General features: G+C 47.0%; 2 protein-coding genes across 6 annotated transcripts in view; one reads left to right on the forward strand and one right to left on the reverse strand.

Moving 5' to 3' along the window:
• The window catches only part of LOC119510374 (nebulin related anchoring protein), a 71,416-nt gene extending 63,629 nt beyond the window's left edge, over nt 1–7,787 (forward strand). The window contains exons 37-41 of one of the 2 annotated variants that reach the window (XM_037804655.1): nt 417–521; nt 4,283–4,390; nt 5,641–5,952; nt 6,717–6,848; nt 7,426–7,787. In XM_037804655.1, the coding sequence (XP_037660583.1) occupies nt 417–521; nt 4,283–4,390; nt 5,641–5,952; nt 6,717–6,848; nt 7,426–7,530 (762 nt within the window). In that variant the 3' untranslated portion in view covers nt 7,531–7,787. Of the gene's footprint in view, nt 1–416; nt 522–4,282; nt 4,391–5,640; nt 5,953–6,716 lie in introns of both variants that reach the window. The other variant, XM_037804654.1, reaches the window with a different exon arrangement.
• Nucleotides 3,749–27,803, reverse strand: part of HABP2 (hyaluronan binding protein 2) — a 39,647-nt gene continuing 15,592 nt past the window's right edge. Inside the window, exons 3-14 of one of the 4 annotated variants that reach the window (XM_037804658.1) lie at nt 22,451–22,561; nt 20,858–20,965; nt 18,250–18,366; nt 17,383–17,502; nt 16,748–16,919; nt 15,531–15,628; nt 13,716–13,971; nt 12,510–12,652; nt 11,654–11,788; nt 10,342–10,487; nt 4,411–4,512; nt 3,749–4,164 (exon numbers count right to left, since the gene is read on the reverse strand). In XM_037804658.1, coding sequence (XP_037660586.1) covers nt 4,069–4,164; nt 4,411–4,512; nt 10,342–10,487; nt 11,654–11,788; nt 12,510–12,652; nt 13,716–13,971; nt 15,531–15,628; nt 16,748–16,919; nt 17,383–17,502; nt 18,250–18,366; nt 20,858–20,965; nt 22,451–22,561 — 1,604 coding nt within the window. In that variant the 3' untranslated portion in view covers nt 3,749–4,068. Of the gene's footprint in view, nt 4,165–4,410; nt 4,513–6,915; nt 8,315–10,341; nt 10,488–11,653; nt 11,789–12,509; nt 12,653–13,715; nt 13,972–15,530; nt 15,629–16,747; nt 16,920–17,382; nt 17,503–18,249; nt 18,367–20,857; nt 20,966–22,450; nt 22,595–27,803 lie in introns of those variants that run through there. The other 3 variants (XM_037804656.1, XM_037804659.1, XM_037804657.1) reach the window with 3 other exon arrangements.

Below are 27,803 nucleotides of genomic sequence, written 5' to 3' on the forward strand. Positions count from 1 at the left end.
ATTATTACTACTATTATTATTAAAGTTAAACAAAGGCATTGAAGCTTTACTTCATTACTAGTAGAAAGCATATCTGATGCTCAGTCGCAAAGATGCTCTGAGATCTCCACGCATCTTATATTGTTTGTAACACACAGGTATGACCAACTGGAATGTCAGTTGTGGCCCATTTGGAGCAGATCTTGACGGATATTTTTAATAGGGCCTATTTAAAGCCAGCTGCCCCACCTGGCCCTGGCCACACAATCAGCAGGTTCTGGAAGGATGCCCTTGGCCCACAGGGCTGGCTGGGCTCTGCTCTGTCCAGTGGGGACTCGAATGGGAGGTGCAGGAAAGGGAATCACCTGTGATGTCTGTGAACACTTCATTCCAACGAGTGTGGTTCTGCGTTCACCGGGATCCTGTCTTACCTACAGCGCCTGTACAGGTTGGGAGATGTGGAGTCCCTGCACAGATACACCCCCATCCCTGACCACCCAGATTTCGCCCGAGCCCGCCTCAATGCACGTCATCTGAGTGATGTAAGTGAACCGGTGGTTTGTGGGGCGTATGCCTATTTTTGCAAAATTATCTGTCCTACCAACTGGATTTTTTTAAAATTCAGTTTTATTGAGATATATTCACATACCATGCAGTCATACAAAGCGTACATTCAGTTGTTCACAGTACCATTATATAGTTGTGCATTCATCACCAAAATTAATTTTTGAACATTTTCATTACCACACACACAAAAATAATAAGAATAGAAATTAAAGTGAAAAAGGACAATTAAAGTAAAAAAGAACACTGGGTGCCTTTTTTTTTTGCCCCCATTTTTCTACTCATCCATCCATACACTGGACAAAGGGAAGTGTAGTCCACATGGCTTTCCCAATCACATTGTCACCCCTCATAAGCTACATTTTTATACAATCATCTTCAAGATTCGAGGGTTCTGGGTTGCAGTTTGACAGTTTCAGGCATTCACTGCTAGCTATTCCAATTCATCAGAACCTAAAAAGTGTTATCTATATTGTGTGTAAGAGTGCCCCTACCAATTGGATTTGATTTGGTTTAAAAATGTCCTAGGAAGGAGGACTTGGAACAGAAAGCACATTGGGCTGAGAGTGAGATGCACTGTGTGTGTGGTTCCGAGTCAGTTTCCTTCGTGCTCCTCAACGTCCTCAACTGTGAACTGGGGGTGGGACTGGATTAAACGATGTCTGTGGCCCCTTCCAGCTCAAAAAGTCTGGCTCTGGGCATGGCTCCGACGGCCTCAGTCATGTGCTGGGTTATGGTCAGGGAGTGGTCCCAGCCCCAGCGGGTGTAGACACCTGCACCATTGGTTTCTTGGATGCTTCTCCTTAACCACTCAGAGGAGCTTAACTCTGGAGACAGAGTGGTGGCATCTCGCCCCACAGCATGGAAAGATGTCGCAACTGAAGCTCCTAGGGTCCCAAGGCAGCTCACTCCTTTGTGCGTGGGGCTGCGGCCTGCGTCACTTTTGTTTCCCTCAGACGTGTGCCCTTTACGTGCATAACCAAGAAGCTGTTTCCTAAACCCGGGCTTGTTGTTAGCAGGGGTTGAGGCCCCTGGTTGTAACAGAATAGGCGACAGCTCGGCTGGCTAAGCTGTGATCCTTGGATAACAGGTAGCGCGGCGGCGGAATCAAAAGATGCTGTCAGATCAGAATAACACAAGCTAGTGTGTCTGCCTGGGGCAGCACGGGCCTCCCAGAGACGGCCATTCTTCCCTGCCTGGCCTGGCCATTGTGTCCTGGGGCTCCGTGCAGATCAACAGCTGCTACTGCTCACCCCGGAGGTGGCTGCCTCGCGGGGGTTGGTGAGAGGCGCCTTCTAGTTAGCGTGTGTATTAGTTTGTTGCATTTGTAAAGCCCTGTGGGATCCCACGCGGTGAATGCAATGGTGCTTTGTAAATATGAGTTATTATGACCATTTGATGCTTTTGAGGAATGCGAGAGGGATAATTTTAGAACAGCAGCTCTGGTGGGCTGCCCACCATCTGGGAAAGCAGGACCTCCCCCTCAGCAGAACTTGGACAAAACATCGGCCTCATTAATGCTTCAAGGATGGGGGAAGGCAAGGCCTCCACAAGTCCTCCATCTGAGGAACCATCGGAGGCCGACTGCCATGGAAACCAGGATAAGCCACCAGTCCGTCCGGGGCCTAGCTTAAGGAGGACAGCCACCCGGGTTGGTGCCCCCAGCTTCATTGCTCTCACAAGGGATGCGGGTCTGCAGAGTCCAGGAGCTGAAATTAGCCGCCAGGGTGTGCGGATATGGAGAACTCGTGAACCTCTTTTGAAAGAGCACTTCTTTGGGGGCGTGTAGAATGCAACAATTGGATCAAGTGCTCTGTGTGGAAGATGTGGAGGGAAACTGACCTTCCTGGGCAAAGAAAGCCATTGAGATGTATAAGGCAGCCGAAATAACTAAAAATCAAATGACTCTAATGTGTGAGGATGAGGACAAAACTGTGCCCACTGTGATCAAGAAGAGGGATGCCCAGGGTTCCAAATCAAAGAGCCTATGGAATCTAAAGACTCCCAGTGGCAAGGTAAAAACCTCAACAGAATAGAAAAAAAAAAAACTCTGGGAGGAAGTGATCACAATCAAGCAAATAACGTACAGGGAGAAATGACCAGGTGAAAGGCAGCCAGCACAGTGGGGAGAACCCCAATTTGGGTCCCACGCTCTAGTTGACCCTTACAGAGACTCCGAAGCTGGGGTGTACTGGAGACCAAAGTGGGGCAACGTTGGAGTTTGATTCCATGTAAAACTTGATGTCATTACCAAGCCCACACATGGTGTGTTATTAAAAGCCTCCTTTTCAGGGTGTGATAAAGGTTTTGACTTTATTTGCAACTCTAATATTTGTTGACGCACCAAAACAGGAAGCCTGATGCTAAAGGGGAAGGTTGTTCTGTCATTATCTGAATGTTTCTCCCCTGCTATATATCTTTCAGTTCTGGCCACTAAACTCAACAATTGACCCAGTAAACTTAACAATTTGCCCCTGCTGGTGATCCATCAATGAGGGGATAAACCCAGCAATTGTTGCTTCTGTATCTCTAGGGCCTGGAACGTAGTAGGCACTTGGGTCATGGCTTGTAGCGATGGATGTTGGAGTTGGAGACGACGATGAAGGTGCAGGCGATGATGGACGGCAATAAATTAAAAGTATAAGATCCACTATCTGGGCTCAAGCACTCCATGGTCCCCTCTCATTCCAGGCCCAGGAGGGAGGTGGGATGAGGCGCTTTGCTTTCCCTTGAATCTGCCAATCTTCCTTTGCCTAATCCGCAACCCCCCCCCCCCCCACCAGCTGCCCTGGAGAACAGAAGCCCCAGCCTTGACCTCCATTTCCAGGTGATAAAATAAGATTCTTAAGGGTCCCTGAGCTGCCACAGCTTGTGGAATGAGTGATGGACGCGGCCTGGGGGCCGTCACGTTGTCATCTGCTGGAGATGTGGTCTAACCATGCTCTCCTGCTCTCTCCTCGCTCTGCAAATGAATAAAGGACAGCCCTCCACTGGGATGATTCCTTTTATGGAGCATTCCCTTATCTTTAAAAAAAACTATTACCTACATGAAGGCACAGAAGAGTTTGATGCCTCTATCGGTGACATGGATCTACCTGAGGACTAAGAGGATATGATTACAGACTCCCAGAGGGTGTGTGAGAACAACTTGAAAAGGGAAAAAATGAAAGATGGAGATATGAAATACATGGGTCAGGTACTTGGCCAGGTTTTGACAATAAATTTAATTCAGGCAAAGGCTCTTCCCTTAGGGCAGGCACGAGGGGCGCTTGGGAGACTTGGCATGCCTCAGAGTGACGGTGTAGGGCCTGGCATCAAAGCCACACTGGGGGTGGAGAGGCAGGACCCATGGGACAGGACTTTCAGTATGTGGGAAGAAACAGGATTCACAAACTTGGAGTTCTGGCGTCTAGAAGCTGCAAATCTGGGGTGCTAAAAGTAACAGCAAAGACAGGGAAGAGTAAGGGTGTGTGTTTTCTTTGATACCAACAGGATATAGCAAATGAGTCAGCTTCTGTTGGGGGCTCAGGGAAAACCTGCTGAAGCCTGTGTGGCCAGCCCCATCAATCCTGGAGCCAGGGGGGTCTTCAGAATGGACACGGAGCCATGGACTTGGCCATCCTGGGAATCAACAGGGCAGACGACATGTGTTTAGGAATTTCTTCTGAGAACCCAAGGCATACAAGACAGTGTATCCACTCACTCCCTTCTTACACACTGCTTTGCTTTCCCAATCTAGAAAGTCTACAGAAATTCTTGGGAACAGACCCGAGCTGGAGGTTATGACTTCAGGCTGGACGCCATCCCATTCCAGACTGCCCGTGCATCCAGAGAGATCGCCAGTGATGTAAGACCTCACGCTCTTACCTCTCTATCACTGAAAGGTTTTGCTATGGCTTTCCCAGACACACCACCAGGATTCCATGAAGATTGTCTCTTTCTCTGCGCCAAAATTGAACATGTCGTTAACTGAAAGAAAAAATAGTCCTCATTTTCTAGGATCTTAGCCAGAAATTTGGGATCGGGGAGGGTTGTATTTAAAGAGGCACTCTTAAAATTGATGTATGTGTGCCTAGAAATCAATGAACACTTGATTGGTTTGTTGATTTGCAATCAAGGGACTTCTTTAAGCTGAAGTATGGTGTGGCAGGGTAAGAAGAGATTGGGCTTTTGCCCTAGAGTAACTTGAGTTCAAATCCTGGCTCAGTCACTTAAAAAGTGGCTGTGTGGTCTTGGCAAGTTGCTTAAACTCTCTGAACTCAAATTTCTACATCTATGAAATAGGGACCTAATGTTTGTATCCTAGGATTGATGTAGGGATGAAAACAAAATGGTATAGAGATTCTGGCACAAAGCAGGTGTTCAAAACATGACAATGCTTGTTATCAAAGTGGAAGACTTCATCAACTGGATCAGTGTTTCTAATGAGATAAGGATGGACACTTAGAGCAAGCATTTAGAAACATGTTTCGCAATTTGATGTCGCGACATCCAAACTTGTAAAGAGTGGGCCAGCCTTGCCGATAAGGGTAGACGCCATTTGGGTGTGGTCAAAGTCACGTGATTCTACCCCATACTAGCCTTGTGAAGTAGGATGACATATTGGTCTCTGACGAATTGGAAATTAAAAAAACAAAACAAAAGAAAACTGGTCCTTTACCCCAGATAGTTTGAGGAGCATAGGACAAGCTCCCTGAAAGCTGGAAAAAAAAAAAAAAATCACAGGAAGAAGGGACACCTTTCTCTTCCTGTTGGCACATTTCAACAGCGATGACACCAGAAGCTGCCATTCACTGGGCACAAATCTGTGTCAGACAGTAAACCCAGCCCCAGCCGGCTGAATCCCCTCGGCGTCCTCATGGGGTAGAGATTCAGTCTCCCATTTTATCAGATGGGGAAACTAAGGTTCAGAGAGACTCAATAACTGGCCCAAGGTCACGCAGCTAGAAGGTGGTAGAACTGGGCTGCAGATCCCGGGATGACTTGAACCCAAAGCCTGTGCCGTTAACTGCTGTTGAACTTCCCGCTGAGAATCCCAGGCTGGCCCAGGACGGGAGGTGGACATCCATGACCAATCTCTGCTCCTCTGACCTACAGTTCCGGTACAAAGAGGCCTTCCTGCGGGACCGGGGCCTGCAGATCGGGTACCGCAGCATCAACGACGACCCAAGGATGAAGCATTTTCTCAATGTCGGCAAACTCCAGAGTGACAACGAGTACAAGAAGGACTTTGCCAAGAGTCGGTCCCAGTTCCATAGCCGTGTGGACCAGCCTGGCTTCCTCCAGGCCAAGAGGAGCCAGCAGCTGGCCAGCAATGTGCACTACAGGCAGCCTCTGCCCCAGCCCATCTGCGACCCGGAGCAGCTGGGCCTGCAGCACGCGCGGAAGGCCCACCAGCTGCAGAGTGATGTGAGCCTGCCCCCCGGGTGCCTCTTCCTAGGGGATGGCTGTAATCCACACTCCGTGTCACCTGCTGGGTGGAACCAGGCTGAGATAGAATCCAAGACACCTAACACATCAGTGCCAGAATGTCCCTATTATGGGCCATGCTCGGTGCCAAATGCTTTACAAACATTGTGCCATGGAGTCCTTGAAACCCCATGAGTGCCCCATTTTACAGATGAGAAAACCGAGGCTCACAGAGGTCAAGGTCACACAGCAAATAAGTGGTAGAGCCGGGATGTGAACCCCATTTGATTTGATGTGAGAGCCCAAGCTCCTGATTGCTATGTTCTACCATTTTCAAGGGACCTTAGTAGTTACCTAACCCAGGCCTTGTACTTTTCCTCAGAGGAGACTACTGCCCAGAGTAGGGAAGTGACCTCCCCAAGGCTGCAGAGCAGTCAAGGAAGGAGCTTAGACATGAACCAGGCTTTCTAACACCAAGGCCAGTTTCCTTCCCACCCCCAAACCCATTCCAGCCTCCCCTCCCCATGGCAGCTCCCATGACTTGAATGGAAAGGTGCAAGAGACAGCAAGCTGCCAGCCCAACTCACAGCACAATGGGTCCTTGACCCCAGGGGCCTCTACCTAAGACAAATGTGTCCCCCTTGCCCTGGCTTTACTGACAACAGCCCATCCTCCATCTCACAGCTGCCTTCTACATCCTCTTCACTCCATGGCCAAACCACCCCCAATTGACGTATTCCCCTTGCCTTCCTCCTTCCCCCAAGGTCAAGTACAAATCGGGCTTGAACCTGACTAGAGGTGTTGGCTGGACCCCTCCTGGCTCCTACAAAGTGGAAATGGCTCGGCGGGCTGCAGAACTGGCCAACGCCCGGGGCCTGGGTCTCCAGGGTGCTTACGTGAGTAACAAGCTGCAAACCCAACCAGCACAGCTTGCAAGGCCAGGGGGAAAAGGCAAACTCATTGTTTCTTTTCAAAGTTTATTTTTGGCCAAAGGTCAGCTGGCTCGAAAGAAGTGTGAAACGCAGCTCAAGCAAGGTGCCTAATTTCGTGGGTCTGAGATGACCGGGTGGATGACACACGGGTTAAACTTCCTGCAGGGTTTTCTCTGAAGTCACAGCCATTAGTTCCACAGAGGCAAACCTACCCGGGCTACATCAAACCAGGGCCAGGGCAGCCAAGGCTGTGATGACTGCTTGCTCGTTACATTTGTGGAAAGGGTCGGGGACTCGCTGGCTACAACAGTCTGGGTTGTGAACCCTGCTTTGTTCAGAGGAAAGACAGCCATGTCAACAGTGAGAGATTGGCTTTTCTTCTTTCCCACTCTTGCCTCGAGGATCCTTTTTCTTGGGGAAGGGGCAGAGGAGGTACAGGGAAGGGGAAGAGTGGGTATTTTGAATGCCCCCGAGGCTTTTGTCCTGTGGGAGGAGGTGGGGAGCTTCTTTTTAACTCCGGAAGGATGTTTGATTTCTGCAGGGGCGGGCAGAGGCTGTGGAGACTGGAGATAATCAGAGGGGGGATGTAAACCCAGATGCCTCTGAGATTCTGCACGTCAAAAGGAGGAAGGCTCTGCTGCTGTGAGCGCCCTGTCACCGAAGACTCTTGGGAGAGAAGCTCGAGAGGAAGTTTGCACACCAGATATCAGCTTTACGTGGCTTCATTTTGGGCGAGTTGACAAGACGGCACATCCGACCATCCCCAGTCTGCCTTTATTAAAGTCGCAACACTCCGAAAGTGACTGGAGAATGTTGTGGTTTTGGTCCTCTCTAATGCCTAGCAGTAGATGACTGGTTCTGTTGAATTCCTCATGTGTTTGGGGCAAGGAATAAAGATGTAAAGGTGGCTCCCTCTGCTCCCGAGCATTCTGTTACCGTGCCCTTGCAAATGTCTGAGCTGGAGTCAGTCTCTAGGAATGCTGATTTTCTAGAAGATGCAAGTGTTGGAAGGGAAGCAAGCATAATATATTTCAAGTTGAGTCCATCATTCCTGGGGTGACCCAGAGAGGTGGAGGAGCCTGTGACGTGGTGGATGGGCTAGTGCGGGAAGCCCCAGGCTGGGCAGCAGCCGTGTCTGTTTGGACTTCTGGAACTCTCACTGTGAGGCTTCCTGGAGACTCCAAGGGGCGTCTGTTTCTGCCCACGAAGCCTGGCCTGGCCTGGGTGCTAAGGAGGAGGGGCTTTGACGTTTGGGAGGCACCACCTCAAAAGCCAGCCTCTCTTTGGATGGTGGCTCTGATCCAACCCAGGAACTTGGTAACCTGGGTGTAGACCCCCGGCTTCTTTCCACACTCCAGGCCCCAGCTCACTATCCCATAGACGTAATAGGTGCCATCCTTCTCACAGGTCAGAGGGCCTCCGGAGTCACCCTGAAGGAAAAGGTGGCATGAGTTTGGCCTTGTGAGCCAGAATACGTTGGAGAGCTCCTGCCCCCCCAACTATGAGGGTTTGTCAGGGTGTGAGGGGCTGAAATCGCCAGCCAGCCCGCAGTGGGCCTCTCTGGAAAGCAGTGGCCAGGCTCTTCCTAGGCCTCAGGGTGCAAGGCTCTGATGGAAGAGAAATATTATCCGATGTCCCGCGGTCAGTGAGGGCTTGGCCCAGAAACCACAGGGTTGCAGCTCCAGTGCCTGACGTCCACAGCCCCCACACCCCTACCTCCTGACGCAGTCATGAGTTCTCAGGGGCCCTGACTTTCCCATTCTGGCAGCCTGGCCGGGGGCCCACCCCTCTGGGATAGAGCCCTGCCAGGGCCAGCAGGGCATACACAGGGTGAGGAGGACAGGGACTTAGAGACAGCATGGCCTGGACACTCACAAATGCACCTGGCAGGGGTGGGGGGTGGTGGATGTGTGGGCTCCAAACCGGGCTCCTCTGCCCGCTGGTCACGTGACCTCGGGCCTCAGTGCCACAAACTGCAAACTGTGGGAAACAACAGGGCCCCACCCCACCCCCACGGTTCTCATGAGGATTAATGTCGGTAAAGCACATTGAACAGTGACTGGTTCATAGTGAAACTCAAAGTGATGAGGATGATGATGGGGAGTGATGATGGGGAGGAGAGCTACAGGGCACTTACTATCATTTAAGCACTACAGCCAAGAGTTGTCTTTTTTTTTTTTTTTTAAATGAATCAACCCTACAATCTTGTGAGTACGTTATTTCCATTTTATAGACTAGATGCCTGAGATTGGAGAATCACTTCAGTGATTTGATCAAGGTCGTAAGTAAGAGGCAGAGCCAGGTTTCAAACCCCCGATCTCATTTCAAAGCCTGCAAGTGAAGCCCTTGAATTATCCAGGAATGGAACCATCTCTTTTCTTACTCATCTTCCATTAGCTTAGGGCAAATCAGGCCATCTGCCCTGTGTTTTTAAGGATGTGGCTCTCTGTATCCCTTTGGGAAGGGGCAAGGTCACAGATCCTGGAGAGAGTGAGCATGATTTCCCACCTCAAAGTAGGGCTCAGGGCAGGCAAGTCTTTGTTGGGTCCCTTTTGGGGAAGGGTCCCTTGAGGAGCTAGAATTCAAATGTTCCTTGCTGGGGGTTTTCCAAAATAGTTGGATGATCCATGAGGACAGTAGGAAGAAACTCATAAGTGGAGGTGTTTCTGGGAGTCTGGGAAGGAGGTTTGCTGTGTGATCTGACCCCCACCCGAGTAAAGGGACTGTGTGGCAGAGGCCTGAGGTCACCTTAGACCAGTTGATGGAGACACCCCCGTCTCCCTGCCCAGCAGTGTCACTGAGTCACCAATGGCCTCAGCAGACTGGGGTTCCCCAAAGTTCAGAGCCAGGGGGAATGTCAGGCAGGCCCCAGATTGGTGTGGCCCCAGATTGATGTGGATACTTAGTTTGCTAGAGCTAAACCATTCGCTCACTCTCTGCCTAACTCTTCCTCTCACACACCTGCACATATGTGCCTCCTAATGATTAGTTAATGTTAGCATGAATTCCCCAGGCCTCTCCTCTTTCTCTTTCTAGGCACTTGCACTTGTCTTTTGGATAGTCCCCTGTTTACTGGGATTTCCAGGTAGGCTGTCCAGCACTAGGGCCAGGAGAGCCATCTTTACATTAAAATTCAGTGGAGCCCATTGGTGTCCAGCAGACCAGGACTCAAGTTTCAGCCCTGCCACCCAAGTGCTGCAGGACAAGCACCCTCTCTAAGCATCTGTGAAATGGCCATAAGTAGTAAGAATTAAATTAGACAATGCAGGCACAGTGGCAGCTGTCCCGTTCTGCTGGGCCTCTCGGATCACTGTGGATTCAGATGTGCCAGAGGACTAATATGCCCAGCAGTGCCTCAGCTTTATGGCAGGTGGGTGTCTGAACCTGCCTCCCACCCTGGGGCTCTAAGGACCCTCTGTGCCCAGTGTAAGATCCTGCCAGCCTCTCCTTTTCTGACCTGACAGGTGTCTGGCCCAGGCTTCTGAAGGTTCCCTGCACAAAGCATGCTGTCATCGATCATGTGGTCGTAGAGTCGCTGGGAGTTGCACAAAGTGTTGGCAATTAGCTTGACTTTGGCATCCAGGAGCTGACGGGACCCTTCCCCTGTGGGGCAGAGAAAAGAGGTCATCCCTGTGGGTGCCAGGATCCTAGCAGGAGTAAGCGGTAATAATGACAAGGCCACCAACTCTGAGCTCAGGAAGGACTTTTTTTTCCCCAGGAGATGGGCAGAGAAACCTCATCTCACAAGGCTGGGCACCAGCATTTTAGTAGGCAACTTAGAGACTCTTTTTCTTCCACCTTCTTCCACCATAAAATTTCCATCTAAGGATGTCCCTGTGCTGGCCAGGCTGTACTTGAGCAGAATAGAGAACAAAAGGTTTATATTGACTATAGTGAAGGTAGCTACAGAAGGGTTTTCTGCTTGATTTTAAATCCAACTAGGCAGAAATTTCCTTTCCCGAAAGCCTTCTGCCAAATCTGTATATTACATTCCACCTCCTTCATGAATACAGATTTGTTTAAAGTGAATCTTGCCTTCCATTATTAAGAGCAAGCTTTGGGGAGAAGAGAGATCTATTTTGAGTATTTGAGAAAGACTTGAAATACTCTTCTGAGTTTCTTTGGATTAGAGGACATAATGCTTCAGTAATATGAGAAAAGGAATCTTATTTTTAGGTAAGACCAAATCCTATAAACAAATCAATAATTCAATTTAACAAAAATTTATAGAACGTCTCTTTTGTGCAAAACTCTATGCAAAGGCCTGTGGGAGAAACAAAGATGAATGAAACCTGACCTCTGCCCTCCAGGGGTGATTTAATGAATATCTCTCGAGAATTCTGTCATCTCCTGTGATCATGATTCCAAATCTGGGAGGTAAGTAGGGTTATTGGGGAGCTAAAAACTCAGTTGTCCAAGTGACAAGGTCAGGAATCTAATGCAACTCTGACTGACTCCAAAACCCGTGTTCTTTCCAATTCACTTCCCCAACTTAGGTCAGGAGACAGAGCTCCGTGGATACAGGATCAATGCTTGATAAAGATCAGATATGTAGGGGCAGGGGACAGAGACAGATTTGGAGATCAGGGGAGACTCCTTTGGAGGTGGTGAGATACAAACTGGAGTTTGAAAGTTGAGGCAGGCTCTTTTGATGACACGTTTTGAATATAAAACTTATTTCAAGTTCAGAAGGGTGGTTGAGATTGGCTCTTTCTTCTCTGGTTGTTGTAGCTCACTTGTCCCTCTGGAGAATGCACAGCCAGACTTACCTGTCTCTGTAACTCCCCAGCCAGAGATGTGGCACTTAGTCCCAGAGGGAAAAGGACCATCAGGCAAGCAGACAGTCTTCACATACTTGGATTCCAGAGCACAGTGACCATCTACTGGCTTTAATTTAATCAAAGCTGGATGGAGAGCAAGAAAGAAGAAGTGAGTGGCCGATGTTACCTCTTGTCAAAGCATGAGCTTCAACTGGATTGGAAGGGATCATAGCAAAACCCCATCCCCCAAAGCCTGACGACTTTCCAGATCATTTTTTTCTTTACTTTGTACCTGGGGAAGAGTAACACTTCAGGATGAGAGTAGTATCCCCAGAAATAATAGAGTTTGAAATCTTTTCCAATCCATCTTTAAAAACAGACTTTAAGATATGGAAAAAGAATCTACTGAGGAAGGAGAGAGAGAAAGAGGTCCTGTGAATGGGGAAATAGTTTACAGAACTGAGCAGGAGGTAGCTCAGGTGTGTCTACCTGCACATCATGTCATTTAACACATAGGAAACTGAGTGTTACACGTCAGCATCCTCACTGTATACCAGAGGGAACCGAGGCTCAGGGAGGTGAACCTGGCTGCTAAGTGGCAGAGCTGGGATTCAAGGTTGAGCTCTTTCTACCACGCAATCTTCTGAGCATCTCTTCCTCTTACTTTATGAATCTGTGCACATTTATCCATAGCATTAGCACCCACTTTTAAGAGCTCAAAATTTCTGGAATAAATTCTTTACCTCACAGGGTCTACAAGGGACCCATAGGATCAAGAACACCTCCTAAAACCAAACCTCAGCATTCCATTGTAGAGAGATCCACCCGGGACAAGACAGGGAGAACCACGCTAGAAGAGACTTGCCAATATCATTGTGGGGGATCCCATCTCTTTCATTATAGTAGCTGTACTTGACTATCTTCTCCACCCCGAAGATCTGCTCATGGAATTCTGTCTTTTTCAGGTCCTGGTCCCCTAGAACCACTTTTAGATGTTTGATTTTTATTCTGTAAGGTGAAAAAAAGATGGTCAGGAAATAAACTCTGGGACTTCTGAGACTGAAGCCAAGCCTGGGCACTGCTCCTAGTAGCTGTGTGGCCTTTGGCAAATCGCCAGGCCTTCTGCATCCCCAGCCTCCTCATCTCTAATCATCATCTGTTATCCAAATAAGGTAATGTAAGGAAACTGTTATTAAGGGAATCAATCTTCAAATGTATGTTGTAACCTGCTTTTCCCAGGGGCCCTCTCATTCTCCCTGGGCCTTGCTAAAGAAAAGCCAATTGACCTCATGAACAAATCTAAAACCAATTGGTAGGTACTAATGACTGCATGTTTAATCTCTGCTGGGGAACATCTCCTAGAATCCCAGGGGAAATTGTTTAATAATGGGGTGGACTGGAAAACCTTCAAGGTCACCTACAAAACTTGGATTTCATGGTACCAGTTCGGAACATGAATTTAGAGAACTCTGAGGAGGGGGTGATTCTTCATGTGCCCCAGGAGGTACTTGCTTCTCTGAGGCACACAGGAGGCCTGGCTGGAAGACACCTGGCTCCGAAAGACTCATTGGTGTTGGCATCATGTTCTTTTTCTCTGTTCAGGGCAGGACTGAATAGATTAAGGAAGCAGATAGATCTCCCACACTTTTCATGTGACATTAGACCATGTGCCCAACCTTCCCAAGACTCAGGGTTCTCATTTTTGAAGTTGGGATAACAATAACCTCTTTCACTTATCAGATAATTCCTGAGAACTTGCTATGAACCAAGACCTGTTCTAGGCACTGGGGATACTACAGTTAACAAACCAGATAAAAATCCCAGCCAACCCTCTGCTTGCCTTCCCATAGAAAGTTCTGAGGATTAAATGTCCCAATCCATGCAGTGCTCATGGTAAGCATTCTAGACCTGGGAGCTGTTTTCCTTCTGGTTTTAGGAGCCACTTTTTGACCCTTGGGCTACACCAGGCTCCCTAATCCTGCCAGAGCTACCAAGATGTTGCTCAGATGGGAAGGGGACAGTACCCCATGCATTTGAATCACCCTGGCCTCTGCTCCCAGCGGGGACCTACTCAGTGCAGTGGGCGGCGGTGAGCACCCAGCAGGGGTGGATCAGCGCCCCCCCACAGAAGTGCCCCTGGGGCATGGAGATGGTCAGTTGCTGTGAAGTCTGCAGGGATGCCTGCCACGGGTTCTTGCCCGCCGTGCTCTTAAAGCCTCCGTAGATCCTCTTGATCATCCTTTCTGCTGTCTGAGTCCTCCCACAGGAGTCAAACCCTGGAAGCTTGGTCAGGGGCTCTGTGGGGCTTGCCTCTGGGTCAGCAGTGTCTGTGGGACACAATCAAGACAAACCACAGCTACTCACCCTCAGAAAGACCTAGGCAGAGGGGTAACTCCAAGTCAAGGAGCTCAGCAAGTGTCCAGAGCTAAGCTACCACACTGGTGCACACAGAGTGGGCATGCAGTGGGTGCATGATTCATATTTGTGGAGTTGATTGATGAATACAAGCAAGTCTAAAGAGTTAGTGATGAAAATGTTGCTTTTCCCTTATTTCAAAGTGTGCTACTCCTAGGATCGACATGTATACATGTACACAGATGTGTTTGTAAACAGAAAAGTCCATCACTGGATATGTAATTAGGTATTAATTGATCCACATATATACTTTGTGTGCCTTTTAGGTGTAGAGGGGAGGATATACAGATGAAATGGAGGAGGGGAGATGAGATATTTGCACAAATAATTGAGACTCAAAAGAGAGAGCAGCACCTGCTGTGTGGGTGATGCTTCATTCCGTGGAATTTGTGAGAAAGGAGAGATAATACTTTACTTGGGAGATCAGAGAGAACTTCCTGGAGGAAGTGGCATTTGATTTGGGCCTCAAAGAATGGTAGTACATGGCCAAAGAGAGGATATGGGATGGAGTATTTTGGGGATTGAATCATTTCCTCCACAAAAGGCACGTTCAATTCCCAATCCCTGATCCTGTGGGTGTGAACCCACTTATAAATAGGACCTTAGAAGATGTTATTAGTTAAGGTGTGCCCAAACGGAGTGAGGGTGAGCTTTAATCCAACATGGCTGAAGTCTTTCTAAGCAAAGGAAACTTGACGCAGAAAGAGAAGCCACAGAAGAAGTAACAAGCTGGCAGTCAATGGAATCTGGAAGAGAAAGGAAAAGATGCCACCATGTGCACTGTCATGTGACAGAAAAGCCAAGGAACCCCAAAGATGGTAGCCAGCCAAAAGATACCAACCCTGGGAGGAAGCAAGCCTTCTAGCCTCTGTAACTGTGGGCCAATAAATTCCTATTGTTAAGCTAACCCATAGCATGGTAGTTATTGTAGCAGCTAAGAAACTAATACACAGTATTATAGACAATGGGGATCATAAGAGCAAAGGCACAGAAATGAAATTGTTCAGGGAAATAATCCCATCGTCCAGGGTGAGTGCATCATCCCAGCTATGGGAGCAGAGGTGGGCCAGGGCAGCCTGGCAGGGAGACCGTGAGGCTGGAGGTCAGACCATGTTTTATCCTGAGTGTCTATGGGGTCCCAGCCAATGTTGGTTCACCATCGTATATCTGGGGCCTGGCATTGGGCCTGGAACACAGCAAGTGATCAATAAATATTTGCTGAGTGCACTGACCTGGAGTCAGAAAACATGAATTTATAGTTTGACCATACAGCCTGAGTTTACAAAGGTATCCTGGCTGCTTGGCCTCCTGGAAGGGGAGCAGAAGAATTGGGCAGCCAGGTGGCTACTGGGGTGGGGATTGGTAAAGCAGGTGGGGTAGGACAGGGGTGGGGAGTCCAGGGTGCCAGGAACATCTTCTGTAGATCTGCAACCTCCCCACCACCCGGGGCTCCGGAGAGCCACAGTCTTACCTTGGGCTGAGCAGGGAGAGACGTCACAATACTCCCATTTCACCTTTGCTTTGTTCACTTTAATGAAACACCAGGGCTTTTTGTCTCCATCTGGATTTCTAAAAACACAGAACACAAGCAGACAAACCAAATAAAACAAGGTCAAGTCTTGGTGAATCCACTGGATCACCTTAAAGGACCTTTGGGTAAGTGAGTTCCACTCCCCCTGGGAAACACATTCCATTTGAATCCTCCAACAGGTTAGCATCCCTGAGATGTAAGGGTGGTCACAGATTTTCAGCCGAGCTTTAACTTCAAAAGAAGAATTCCCATTACCAGGTAGTAGTTCACAAGACTTGTGCCAGATCCATGGGACATAAATTATTAGAAGGAAAAGAAATGAGATCCCTGCTGAAGACCATTTTTCCAGGAAAGAGAGATGGCCATAGAAACATGGTGAGAGTAGGGTTCATCTGCTAGAACCTCCAAATGCCATGTATTGGAATCCTCTGAGAAAGACTGGCAGGTGGCCACCCTGAAGAAAGCTCCATGAATGGGACAGCTCAAGGTGAGTGCAAGTGGAAGGCTAGTTCTGTTTTGTGCAAGGGAAATTCTCTTAACCAATGGAACAAGTTTAAAGACATGCAAAGAACCTCTGCCCCTAATATACTAATAATATATGTCCTTGGTCTTGGTTAGCCAAGAGCAGAGGAGGAAGCCAATGGAGCATTCTGGAAGTTGCAAAAGGGGAAGATATTAACTAGAGCCATGGCCAGAGAGTAAAGGCAATATCATTACTGGGGAACAACTGAACATCCTTGTAGCAGAGACTGTTCTATTTCTTCTCTATACTTCTCCCATGAAGTTATGTGGGGCTATTTGATGACCTCTAGAAAAGAAAATATAGATCATGCTCCATTTTTCAGCCTCTCTTTGCCCTTCCTGTGTATTTGAGTAACTGTGGAGCAGCGTCCCTTCACTAATCTACATGATACAAGTAGCATTAGTGAAAAATATCTTTGGTGTATTTCAGCTGTTGAGACTTAGGGGTTTGTTTGTTACAGCAGCATAAACTAGCCTGTCTTGAGTAGGATAATCCCCATAGAAAGAAGGCTGATTATTTTGATGATCAATTCAAAAATTTCTGCTCTGGCCCAGGAACTGGGAGCAGGAGAAAGGAATAAACTCTTATGCTGACAAGCAGCTGGGACCGAGCATAGAGAAGAAGGTAATTTTACCTGCAGAAGTTGTGCTCCCCAATCCCATGTGCCTCAGCATCCTCCATAAACATGTTGTAATTCTCCTGCAAGAGGAGGTGGGAGTTCCAGTAAAGGCATGAGTGCTGGTTGACCGTCCTACTCACTTTCCCTCGGTAAGAGTAGCCATCACCAACATAGCAGTCATCAGAACCTCGGAGAGAGCAGTCAGGGATGTGAGAACTGGCATGTTGCTCCCGAAAAGGACTTGGTGGGTGTATCAAGTGGTGATAGGATTGAGCCTGAATTTTTACCACCCTGAAATTTCACCACAAATCCCAGAAGGAAGGTGGCTTGAATGTTTCACTTTCAACCCATGTTTAAAATTTGACATATGGAGGCTAGCTCAAGGGTTTGGTTCACAACAGTTGGAGGTTGGGTGGAGGCCCAAGGTGGCCAAGTGAGTTTACTTTGCCCTGCACTACATCTAAGTTTATTACTTTCTTTACACGGAACCAGATATACCTATGTCTTTGGGTTGGAAGGTTGAGGCACTAACAAAGTTTGGGAAACTTGACTTGAATCACATTCTGGCAACAAAATCTAAACAGAAAAGAATTCCAGAGGCCCCACTTGAAGCTCTGAGTTTCTGTTAAAGTGGTGGCAAAGACCCATACCTATTTCGCATAATTTTCCCCTGAATTGGCCCGGACAGGTACAGGTAAACTTGGATCTCCGCTTATGCTGGGAGCAGGTACCACCATGTTGGCAGGGGTTTGGCCTGCACACAGGAACCACTGTGAACACAGGAAGTGGGGCCAGGAAGGTCCTTCAGAAAGAGTTCCAAGTATATCCAAGAGGAGATATTAGTAGCCCTCTTCTGGTGTTCATACTTTCACAAAAGATGGATCATCAAAGGGGAAAGGGCAGACCCACCAACACTCTAGTAAATGTACACATGAGCCTTAGGAACATAAACAAACAAGGATGAAACAACATGGATGTAGACTATGGCAAAAGGGTAGATGGGTCATTCAGTAAGGAATAATGAGAGGCAAGGACTGAGCAGGAATTTGGGGGCCAATCTAAGCTAGGTTGAATATAGGGCCTCCCCTTGCTAGCTGTTTGACATTGAGCAAGTTGTTAATATCTTTAAACTTCAGTTTCTTCATCTGTAAAGCTCTTCCTGTGAGTGTTGTTTGGAGAATGTGAGCCAGACTGTAAATATCTTGGAAAGTGGTTGGTTCATTGCAGTGGTTCAATATATATTAATTCCCCTACATAGTCAATTTCAAAAATAGACCAGGGCCCACCTCCTAGAGGAAGTGAGTTTCAAGATGATTCTTTTGGGGTTGACAGGGACAGAGATCATTTATTTCTCAGGGCCAGGAATGCCAGATCTTAAAAGGTCCTAGTTAATAGGGCCATCCTGAATGCCATGGAAACACAAGCTGCATTTGGACTTCTACATAGTAGGATGCAGATATCTCAGGCACAGGCTAAGGCAGAGAAATCCTAGCATAGAAGGGGCCTCCACCACTCACCTCTGGAGCAGTCTGGACCTGTGTAAGGGTGTTTACAGGCACAGCGGTAGTAGGGAGGATTCTGAGTAATGAGGCATTCACCCCGGCTGCATGGATTGTTCTTGCATTTGTTTTGCACTGTAAAAGATCAATAGAGAAGCGGGGACAAAGTAGCAGGCCATTATTTGGGGCACTTTTTACTTAGAGGGATACCTGTGTATCATAAGCATAGCACCAGTGGAATGTTCAGGGATGATGCATGGAAGAGCGCATATGCCCTTGTCCGTGGTCCTGAAATACCTCCTGTGCCAGTTTGAATGTATTATGTCCCCCAAACGCCATTATCTTTGATGTAATCTTGTGTGGGTGGACCTATCAGTGTTAATTAGACTGTAATTCTTTGAGTGTTTCCATGGAGTTGCGCCCCACCCAACTGTGTGTGATGACTCTGATTGGATAATTTCCATGGAGGTATTGGCCTGCCCATTAGGTGGGTCTGAATTAAATTACTGGAGCACTATATAAGATCAGACAGAAGGAGCAAGCTGCTACAGCCAAGAGGGACACTTTGAAGAAAGCACAGGAGCTGCAGATGAGAGACAGTTTGAAAATGGCCGTTGAAAGCAGACTCTTGCTCCGGAGAAGCTGAGAGAGGACAAAATATCCCAAGTGCAACTAAGAGTGACATTTTTGAGGAACTGCAACCTAGAGAGGAACGTCCTGGGAGAAAACCATTTTGAAACCAGAACTTTGGAGTAGACACCAGCCACATGCATTCCCAGCTAGCAGAGGTTTCCCAGACACCATAGGCCATCCTCCAGTGAAGGTACCCGACTGCTGATGTGTTACCTTGGACACTTGATGGCCTTAAGACTGTAACTGTGTAACCAAATAAATCCCCTTTTATAAAAGCCAATCCTTCTCTGGTGTTTTGCATTCTGGCAGCATTAGCAAACTAGAACACCTCCTTATACCAGGACAAGGGTTTTCTCTTCTCTTGGGGTCACTGATGATTGCTCCCCAGTTCCTTCCAGTGCTCAGAGCCTTTCTTCTCTATCCTAATAAAAAGTTTGATTTCTTTACACTTTCAACAAACAAATAAAGCTACAATTGAGTTTATCCATTTTGTAGTTGATTTCATATTCCTTTTATAGTTTTCATTCTTCTGAGAAGTTGAGTTGAACCTTCACACTATGTTTATGATGGATATCCCCAACTATCCTGAAATGTTTATTGAAGGAATTTAAAGATTTAAAATGGAAGGAATAAATGAAGCAAGCATAGAGAAAAGAAATCAACCATAATATAAACCCCACACTGCCCCTTCAGGAAGAGGGCTGTTAGATTGAACAGAATCCAGATCCAGATTCTGTCTAAAGGTGCAATTGTCCTATAGGTGCTCTAATCCTGATGATTCATCCCCTGGTCTCATGCTACACCCCCAAGAGCTCACTGAAGGCAGACACAGCTTTAATCAGGGTCTCCATGAGTGAGAATGGCAGGAAGAAAGAGCACTGGACTGGGAGTCAGGCATCTAGGCTCTAATTCCCACTCTACTTCTAACTAGCTGTGTAACCTTGAGCAAGTCCCTGGCATGCTCTGGGTTCCATTTCTCTAAGTGGTTGGGTCTATGTGCCCTGAAATTCTTCCTGCTCTCCCATTTGAGGATAATGTTTCTCTGTTGTAGTTAGTCTAAATACTCTTTTTAAATGTCATGAGTTTGGGTATATACATACAATGGAATAATATTCAGCCATAAAAAGGAATACATGAAACAAGATATACATGAAACAACATGGATGAACCTTGACGACATTGTGTCTAGTGAAATAAGCAAGACAGAAAAGGACAGATATTTTATGATCTCATTGATACAAAATAATTAGAATAAACAAAATCCTAGTGTCATAATCTAGAATATAGATAACAAAGGGATTGGGTGGGGATAGGGAATAGGGAATTAAGGCTTAAAATGTACAGAGTTCCTATCTGAAGTGATGGAAATGTTTTGGTAATGGATGGTGGTAATGGTAGGACAACATTTTGAATGTAATTAACAGCACTGGAATATGTATCTGAATGTGGTTAAAAGGGGAAATATTAGGTTATATATATGGTAACAGAATAAAAATTTAAAAAAAATACATAGAACTACACTACACAGTGAACCCTAAGTTAAATCATAAACTATAGCTAATAGTATGATTATAAAAATATGCTTTCATCAATTGTAACAAATGTACCACACCAATGCAAGGTGTTAATAATAGGTGGTATATGGGAATCCTGTATTTTATGCATGCTTGTTCTGTACATTCACAAACTCTCTAATAAAAACATCCTGAGTCTGGAACACCTCTTGATCAGAGTCCAGCTCCTATTTCCTCTTAGCCTCACTCTTCTCCTCTTTAGAATAGATATACTAGGTCCATCTCACAGTGTGGGGGTGAGAATTCCATGAGACGCTACCTGTAATCAGGTATGAGGAATCCATTACGCATAATACAATATGTAGGTTATAATCCTTTCCATGGGATCATTCAGCCCTTCTTTATCCCCTGGAGTTGGAGAAGGAACTGTCTCTTGTTCATCTTGGGAGGAAGCATGAATCTGGTGAAAATGCGCTTACCATTCTGACACCTGTTTCCAGAGAAAGGGGCTGAGCAGCTGCATGTGAAGGTGTCCCCACTGATAAGGCAGTCCCCACCATGTTCACAGGGGCTGGACAGGCAGGGACCTAAAACACATGGACAGATGTCAATGTTTGCAATGAAGAGCAGGTGAGAAGCCCCCCCCTGCTCATCTAATTTCAGCCTCCTGCCCCAAATGAAAGAGCAACTACATAACCAAAGATTGTGGAAACAGGGAAATATATGTTGCCCGTAAAGAGCAAGGACAACTGCAGTCATGTGGCCAGAGAGAGGGATTCAGAGTAGTAAGAGGACAGGCAAGAAGGAATCGTGACTCTCTCCCTTCAGCCTGGCTTTGGATGGGGCCTTTCTCATTGAGAAATCCTCTTTTCCATCATCAGTGTTTTTCTCCTCCCAGTCTTGCTGGGAGTGCCATGGGGTCTGTCTCTGATGCTGAAGGCATTTCACAAGCCTGAAGACCTCCCCTACTCCCAGTGCCCAGGGTGAAGGTCGACAGTGGGGAAAGAAAACCCACCCCTAATGAAACACGAGCTCTCTGAACATCAGGAAGGGAGACCAAAGGCAAGAAGAGGGTGACAGAAGAATTGACGGCGAGGAGGAAATGACCCAGTGGCCTTCATCTTTCTTCAACTACTTGTTCAGTTAGATTTTGTCATATTTCATCTGTGCCTTTGGCTTTTCATGGTTGTCTGAATGGATCTTCCCTTGGGGAATTCTTTATCCTTCTGTTCACTCACATTGTTCTTTGGTTCAGGAACGAGGATCCCTGGGCCTGGCTCTTGTTTTGATGGTCCCCTCTGATGTTCCCCCAATGCCCCATATCTTGGCCCTGCCTTCCAGGCCACTTTGCACAGTTACACAGCTTTTATTCCAGCTGCTAAGTGCTTTCCATTCCTTCTCCTGGTTTAGTCACATGGCTTTGCTTGGGCCCGGTTACTCATTTTCCTTTCTGTCCTTATTGCTTGTGTTACCAGAGTCACAAAAGCAAATGTGGGAGAAGCACACATGCTTGAGTACACACACACACACACACACACACACACATGCACACACACACCCCATAACTGTGAAAGTTTCTGAAGAGTGAAAAGAGAAAGAAAAATACACAAAGGTGGAAGGGAAAGAAAGCCCCAATGCCAAGTTTGTTCATGTTACAGCCTAATGCCAAATGCTGACTTTTATGTGTAATTAGGACCTGACTTATAGTCAAAGCTATGAGAATGGTTCTGTACATGACTCCTGCTCACAGTGTCAGGCCACGGAAAGCTTATTATACTGGGAGTCTGGAGACTGGGGTATGATGTGCCAACTTGCTGTATGTGTGACCTTAGCCAAGTCAGTTCCCTTCTTGGCCTCATTTATGTCATCTATCATTTGAAGATGGGAGCAATGGCCTCTAACAACCTCCCCCCTCCATCCTCAGAGGGTATGATTCGCAAGGAATCTAAATTGTTTCTTTGATACCTATTTTAAGATGCTGTTCAAAGAGGAAGAGAGGGGCTCCTGCATGTGGCCACACATAAACTCCCCTGCAGGAGCAGAGGGCTTCCCCAAACAGATTTATTACCTACCGTCCTCTGCGTAGTACCAATCAGGAGCCTCAGGGTTATCAGGCACGCTGATGGTGTCCTCAGTCTGGTCGTAATACTCGTAACCAGACTCATAGTTGTCAGGAGTCCAATCTGCAGGGGTGGGAACAGGACAGAAGAAACCTCCTATAGAACCAAAGAAGCCAGCATTTTATGTAGTTGAACACCTTTTCTCCAAAGAATTCAAAGTCCTGAAAGAGGAATCATTTGTCTTTCCAGCTCCTCACACTCCTGAGGTGGACATGCAGGGTCGGGCATTGTGAGTTTCCGTTTGGGGAATGTCAAGATCCAGGAAGGCAGCGTTGGCACTTGACTGGAAATGGGGAGAAACAAGTCAAGTCCCGCGCTCCAATAAACGTGTCACCTAGGATACGCCACTGTGTATTTTCAGTGCCATGTTTTTCTCATCTGTGAAAAGCAAGAAGAGGGACAGGCCTAGAAGGTCTTCAAGGTCCTTTATGTGATATGCCCATGGTCAGCTCAAGTGGAAGTTGGGTGCCTTCTTGGATGATTTTGTGAATAATATTTCTCCATTGGACTTTATTAATCACCCTGGTTTAATGAAGTCAAAGAAATTCAAAGCAGGTGTGTGTGTGTGTGTGTGTGTAGGTAGCATTCCCACAGAGCCAGCCGATGACTTGGGGGCTGGCACTTCACCTAAGCCTGATCATCAACCACATTATCTTACTTGTCTGTCATTCATTCTGTTATGGTCTTTATCTCTTTGGCTTTTGAAAAATCAGCTTTTGCACAATGGCTGTTTTATATTTCCTATTAGAATGGAGCTGTCTTTTTATTTCCTTTTGGAATACACCAACTCTGGTTCCTTGCCAAAGTTCCACCTCATTTATCACAGTGTCAAGTCAAGGCTCCTTTTGCTTGCTCATTATTTCTCCCGAGCTACTTTTCCCTACTCTGAAAATGCTCCCAGAGGAGGCCACCTTTCCAGGGATGAGGATCTAGGTTGAAGATAAGGCCATTGTCTTCCTGAAGGAAATAAAGTTTCCTTCCATCTAGCTTGGTAAAACAGAAACAGTGAGTGAGAAAGTGGGGAAAAAAAATGTTTTACTGAGTTTGACATGAAAGATTTCAAACTGACATTTGGGAGAGACATTGGGATTTGGTAATGAGATGATTGCATCACTTTTTTTTTTTTCCTTTGGATAATTTATTTTTGCTTTTTCAACAGTTGTTAATGGATAAGTGGCCCTCAGTTTGCTCCCATAACCTTTCTCATCACTCTCACAGGTTGGGGGTCAGACTGGCTGGTCTTGGCTGGCACATTTAGAATCACCACCTTTGCAGCTATTTGGAAATGGGGAAGATTCTCACAGAGATGGGTGGAATGACATTTCCAGGTGATGGAAGATGGAAGAAATGTCTGTCGGAGGATTTTGACTTCAATCCAGCTCTATTAGCAAGGTTTGCTCATCTCTCAGTGAAATTAGAGAGAGAATAGAACATGGAGGTTTTGAATCCTATGTATGCTAAGGGCACAGGATCCTTCGTTGAGATTGAGAGAACTAGTAGAGGTTTTATGGTCCCATATCATGAAGGCAAAAGAAGCTGTCCAGTTGGATGGTGGTGTGAGCGGAGGCACCAGGCTCCTTTACATTTGGGGAGGGCAGCAACATGTTTTGAGGGTATTTTTAGCAGCACCACTTGGGAGAGTTTCTCTCCTTCCAAATTTAAAGCTCATTTTGTCTTTTCTTTTATGTTGGCACTTAATCTGACTTCTGTTTAAGAAACTTTTATTGTGCACCTTTAATGAGCCAAGTATTACACCAAGTGCAGGAAGGCACTGGGGAGAGTGGAAAGTTATACAAATAACAGTGCCCTTACAGAAGCCCCCAGTCTGGATGGGTGGGAGAAGAAAGCCAGCCAAGGAAAGAGACAAATGGATAATGAAGAAGTGGGGGAGGTAAATACAGCCAAGGCCAAGCCTGAGAGCCTCTGTTGAAGTATGAGCCAATTTGAAATCCCGCTCCAAGGTGAGGTAGATTGATTAAAAAAATGACTTTGATTGTCTGCCCTCCACATATCAGCACCCTTTATAATGTGACTGTGCAATTCCTCCCACCAAGAGATGGAGTCAATTTCCCCACTCCTTGAATCTAGACTAGCCTGTGACTTACTTTGCCCAATAACATGTGGCAGAAGGACAGTGTGCCAGCTCCAAGCCTGGGCCTCAAGAAGCCTGGTGTGTTTCTGTCTCTATCTCCCCACTATGTCTGCCATGGAACAAATCCAGCCTGTTCTGCAGGAGATTAAGAGACCAAGCCAAGAAGCAGGAAGCCCGGTGGTCCCAGCATCCAGACACAACCAGAAAAATGAGACTGTGCTGCTCTAGCCACTCACTGAAGACACCTGAGCAAGACTGGCCAAGATCAGGTGAACCTGGTCCAGACCAGAACCCAGCCTAAACAGCCAGCCCGAAGACGTATGATCTAAATACGTGGTTAGTGGTTTAAGCCACTAAGTCTTGGGGAAGTATAATATACAATAATAGTGAACTGATACATAGGGCTTGATTCAAACTATGCTGCTAATGGATAGGAATCTCAGACACAGCAGCATTTCTCAGTGGCCCCATTGGCTCAGACTCTAGGTTTGATGGCCAGAAAAAAAAAGCCAGGTGGCACCTTGCTACTAGGATTAGTATTTAACACGATCTATCATATTTGTTTCCCCAACTGGAGAGTTGGTTTCTTATGAGCAAGGGTCATGTCTACTCCTCTTTCTGCACCCCCCACACCCGGGGCCTAGCTCAGATCCTTACATGCAGTTAGTGTCAGTCATGGACAGGTTGATATTTCCCTGTGCGGTCACCCCTCCCTGCCTTCCGACTGATGGCACATGGCAGGCGTGCAGCTCTGCCAGCAAAGATGGCGGCTGCCTAAAGCAGAATGAATGGGGGAATTTGGGAAAGAAACTCCATGAAATTTGGGTCATAGGATTTTGGTGAAGAAAATTCCGGATGAACTCTGTAGGAGTCTAGAAATCTAAGTGCTTTACTGGGTACAGAGGGATCACAGCCTGACACGAGATTGGGTTCCATTGGCAAATTGTAGGAAACACTCTGAACGTAAATACAGATTATTTGAGACTTTTCTTCAGTCTATAGAAAAGGCAAGAGCTTTGGGGGAACACTGGGGCAGCTGTCAGAAGCATTTTACATTAGGTATGAAAAGAAATCCTGTAGGATTTATCTATTTATCTGTCAGTTTCTAGAATTTATTGGGAAGAAAGATGAGAGTATCCTAAGTGAACCCAAATAATCCTAATAATAGGTTATTATGTTTCGAGTATTTTCTATATACTGGACAGTATACTAAATAAATGTGCTGTAACCACAGTCTTACTTGACCTTAAAACAACCTCATGGTGTAGCTATTATTCCTGTTTTACAGATAAGGAAAAACTAAGGCAGAAGGAGATGGTCTCATAACGCGGGTCTACCCAACTCCAAGTTTTGTTTGTCTTTTTATCAGCCCTGGAGCCTCTTGTGGGCTGGTGTTTCATAAAACGCCATGGGTTTTAGCTTTCAGGAAGTAACATGCATTGAGATATCTTGTTTAGCACATGCTCCAGGTCCCTGAACCGGGCTTACCGTAGTCCATACCCAGGGTCTCCTGGAAAGAGCTCAGATGGCCTGTGATGGGGGCTTTGCAGCTGCTGCAGCTAAAGAGCTTGCCAGATGTGTGGAATGGAATAAAAATCCCTGGAATGCTGTCCCTGTTGGCGTCATCCATCATCATGGCACAGACGGCTCCTCTGAGGGTCTACCCCAAACCCCAGCCCTGTCGGCCAGCATTTGGCGCCTCCCATCGAGCTGACAGGGCAAGCCCAGTGGAGACCCTTGCTGGCAGGTGGCAGGACAGCTGATGGATGGGCTCAGCCTGTGTTGCCCGGCAGAGCCAAGCCAGCTTTGCAGGCCTGTTGACTGTCACATCACCTGCTTCAGGAAGATGGCAGAGGTTGTGCTGTTTGGTGGGACCTCTTCGAACACCAAACTGGGGACTGAGTACTGGGGACCAGTTACCTTCTGCTCCAGCAAGGCTTTGTCATGCACTTTCCCCAGCAAGACCAACCAAAGCAGCAGCCTGCTTGCAGACATGTGCACGGGGCTTCCTCAGCCACACTCTTGTCTAAAGCAAGTGGGAATCTGACAAATACTGTCAATGCACGACAACCATATGAATTAAATGAGACACCTACCTAGGATGTTTTTAAAACCTAACCGACTCTGCAAAAAGGCACAGTCACTACATCTCACCCCACTTCATAGCCAGAGGCTGATGGAAAACCTCGAGATAGACTGTGGAGTGCAGGCGGGGGCTGCTTCTGACCCCCCCTCATCTACTCAGAAGCTAAGGGCAGAGTTCTTACAGAGCTCAGAATTTCAGAATGGGAAAGTGATCTAGTCCAATACTCTTTACCTCCTCCCAAACAGTTTTTCAGCCTCTGCTTAAACACCTCCAGTGACAGGGAACTCACTGCCTCCCAAGACAGCCCATTCAGTTTTTTGTTTGTTTGTTTGTTTTTAATTCTAATGGTTGGAAAGTTCTTGGTTTGTAGATGAAATCTGACCCTATATTACTACTCTATTTAATTGAAGCTATAAACCTTATGGATACATGGAATGAATGCCGTCCCTTTGCCGTGACCTCTGTTTGGTAGGACTGCAGTTTTAGTTGTTTGAGTTGTTCACTACACAACTCCAGGGGTGTCACAAATTCATAGTCACTATAGATGTCTATGACAACCTTCTGGCAGATGGCAGTAAGATGTTTTGGGGTAAAGTTGCCTCTTAATTCCCGCAAAATCGGCTCATGGGCAGGACTGCTTTTCAGACACGTGATGGGAGCGAGCCTTGTGAGTCTTCAGTGAGGTCTCCATGCAGCTCAAGCACAGCCCAGACCAACACAGCCTCCTCCAATGGGGCCCGGGCCCCTTGTTCGGAAATGCGGGAAGGCGGCGGGTCTTTGAGCCTCTTGGCTTTGGACCCTCCCTGGGCCCTACGTGTGGCCGCTGCTGTGGCCATCAGCGAGGGGGTGCTTGTGGAGCACGATCCTTCCCAGGAAATGAATTACTTCGTGTTGAACTGAACCCTCTCCTTTGCTTTTAGGAAAGAAGCAGATCCCCTCAAAAACCCACACACCATGCTGTTCTGTATTTCTATTCAATTCCATAAACATTCCCTGAGCGCATGGGCCCAGGTAAAGACCTGGCACCTAGTGTCACTTGTCTTGAGCTGGTTGGTACAAGTCTGTCTGTCTGTCCAGGGCTCTGCTGGAGGAGACTATTGCCTGTTGAGTTGAATGTGGCCCAGTTA

This window comes from Choloepus didactylus, chromosome 15, assembly GCF_015220235.1.
Source record: "Choloepus didactylus isolate mChoDid1 chromosome 15, mChoDid1.pri, whole genome shotgun sequence".
Classification (NCBI taxonomy): Eukaryota; Metazoa; Chordata; class Mammalia; order Pilosa; family Megalonychidae; genus Choloepus; species Choloepus didactylus.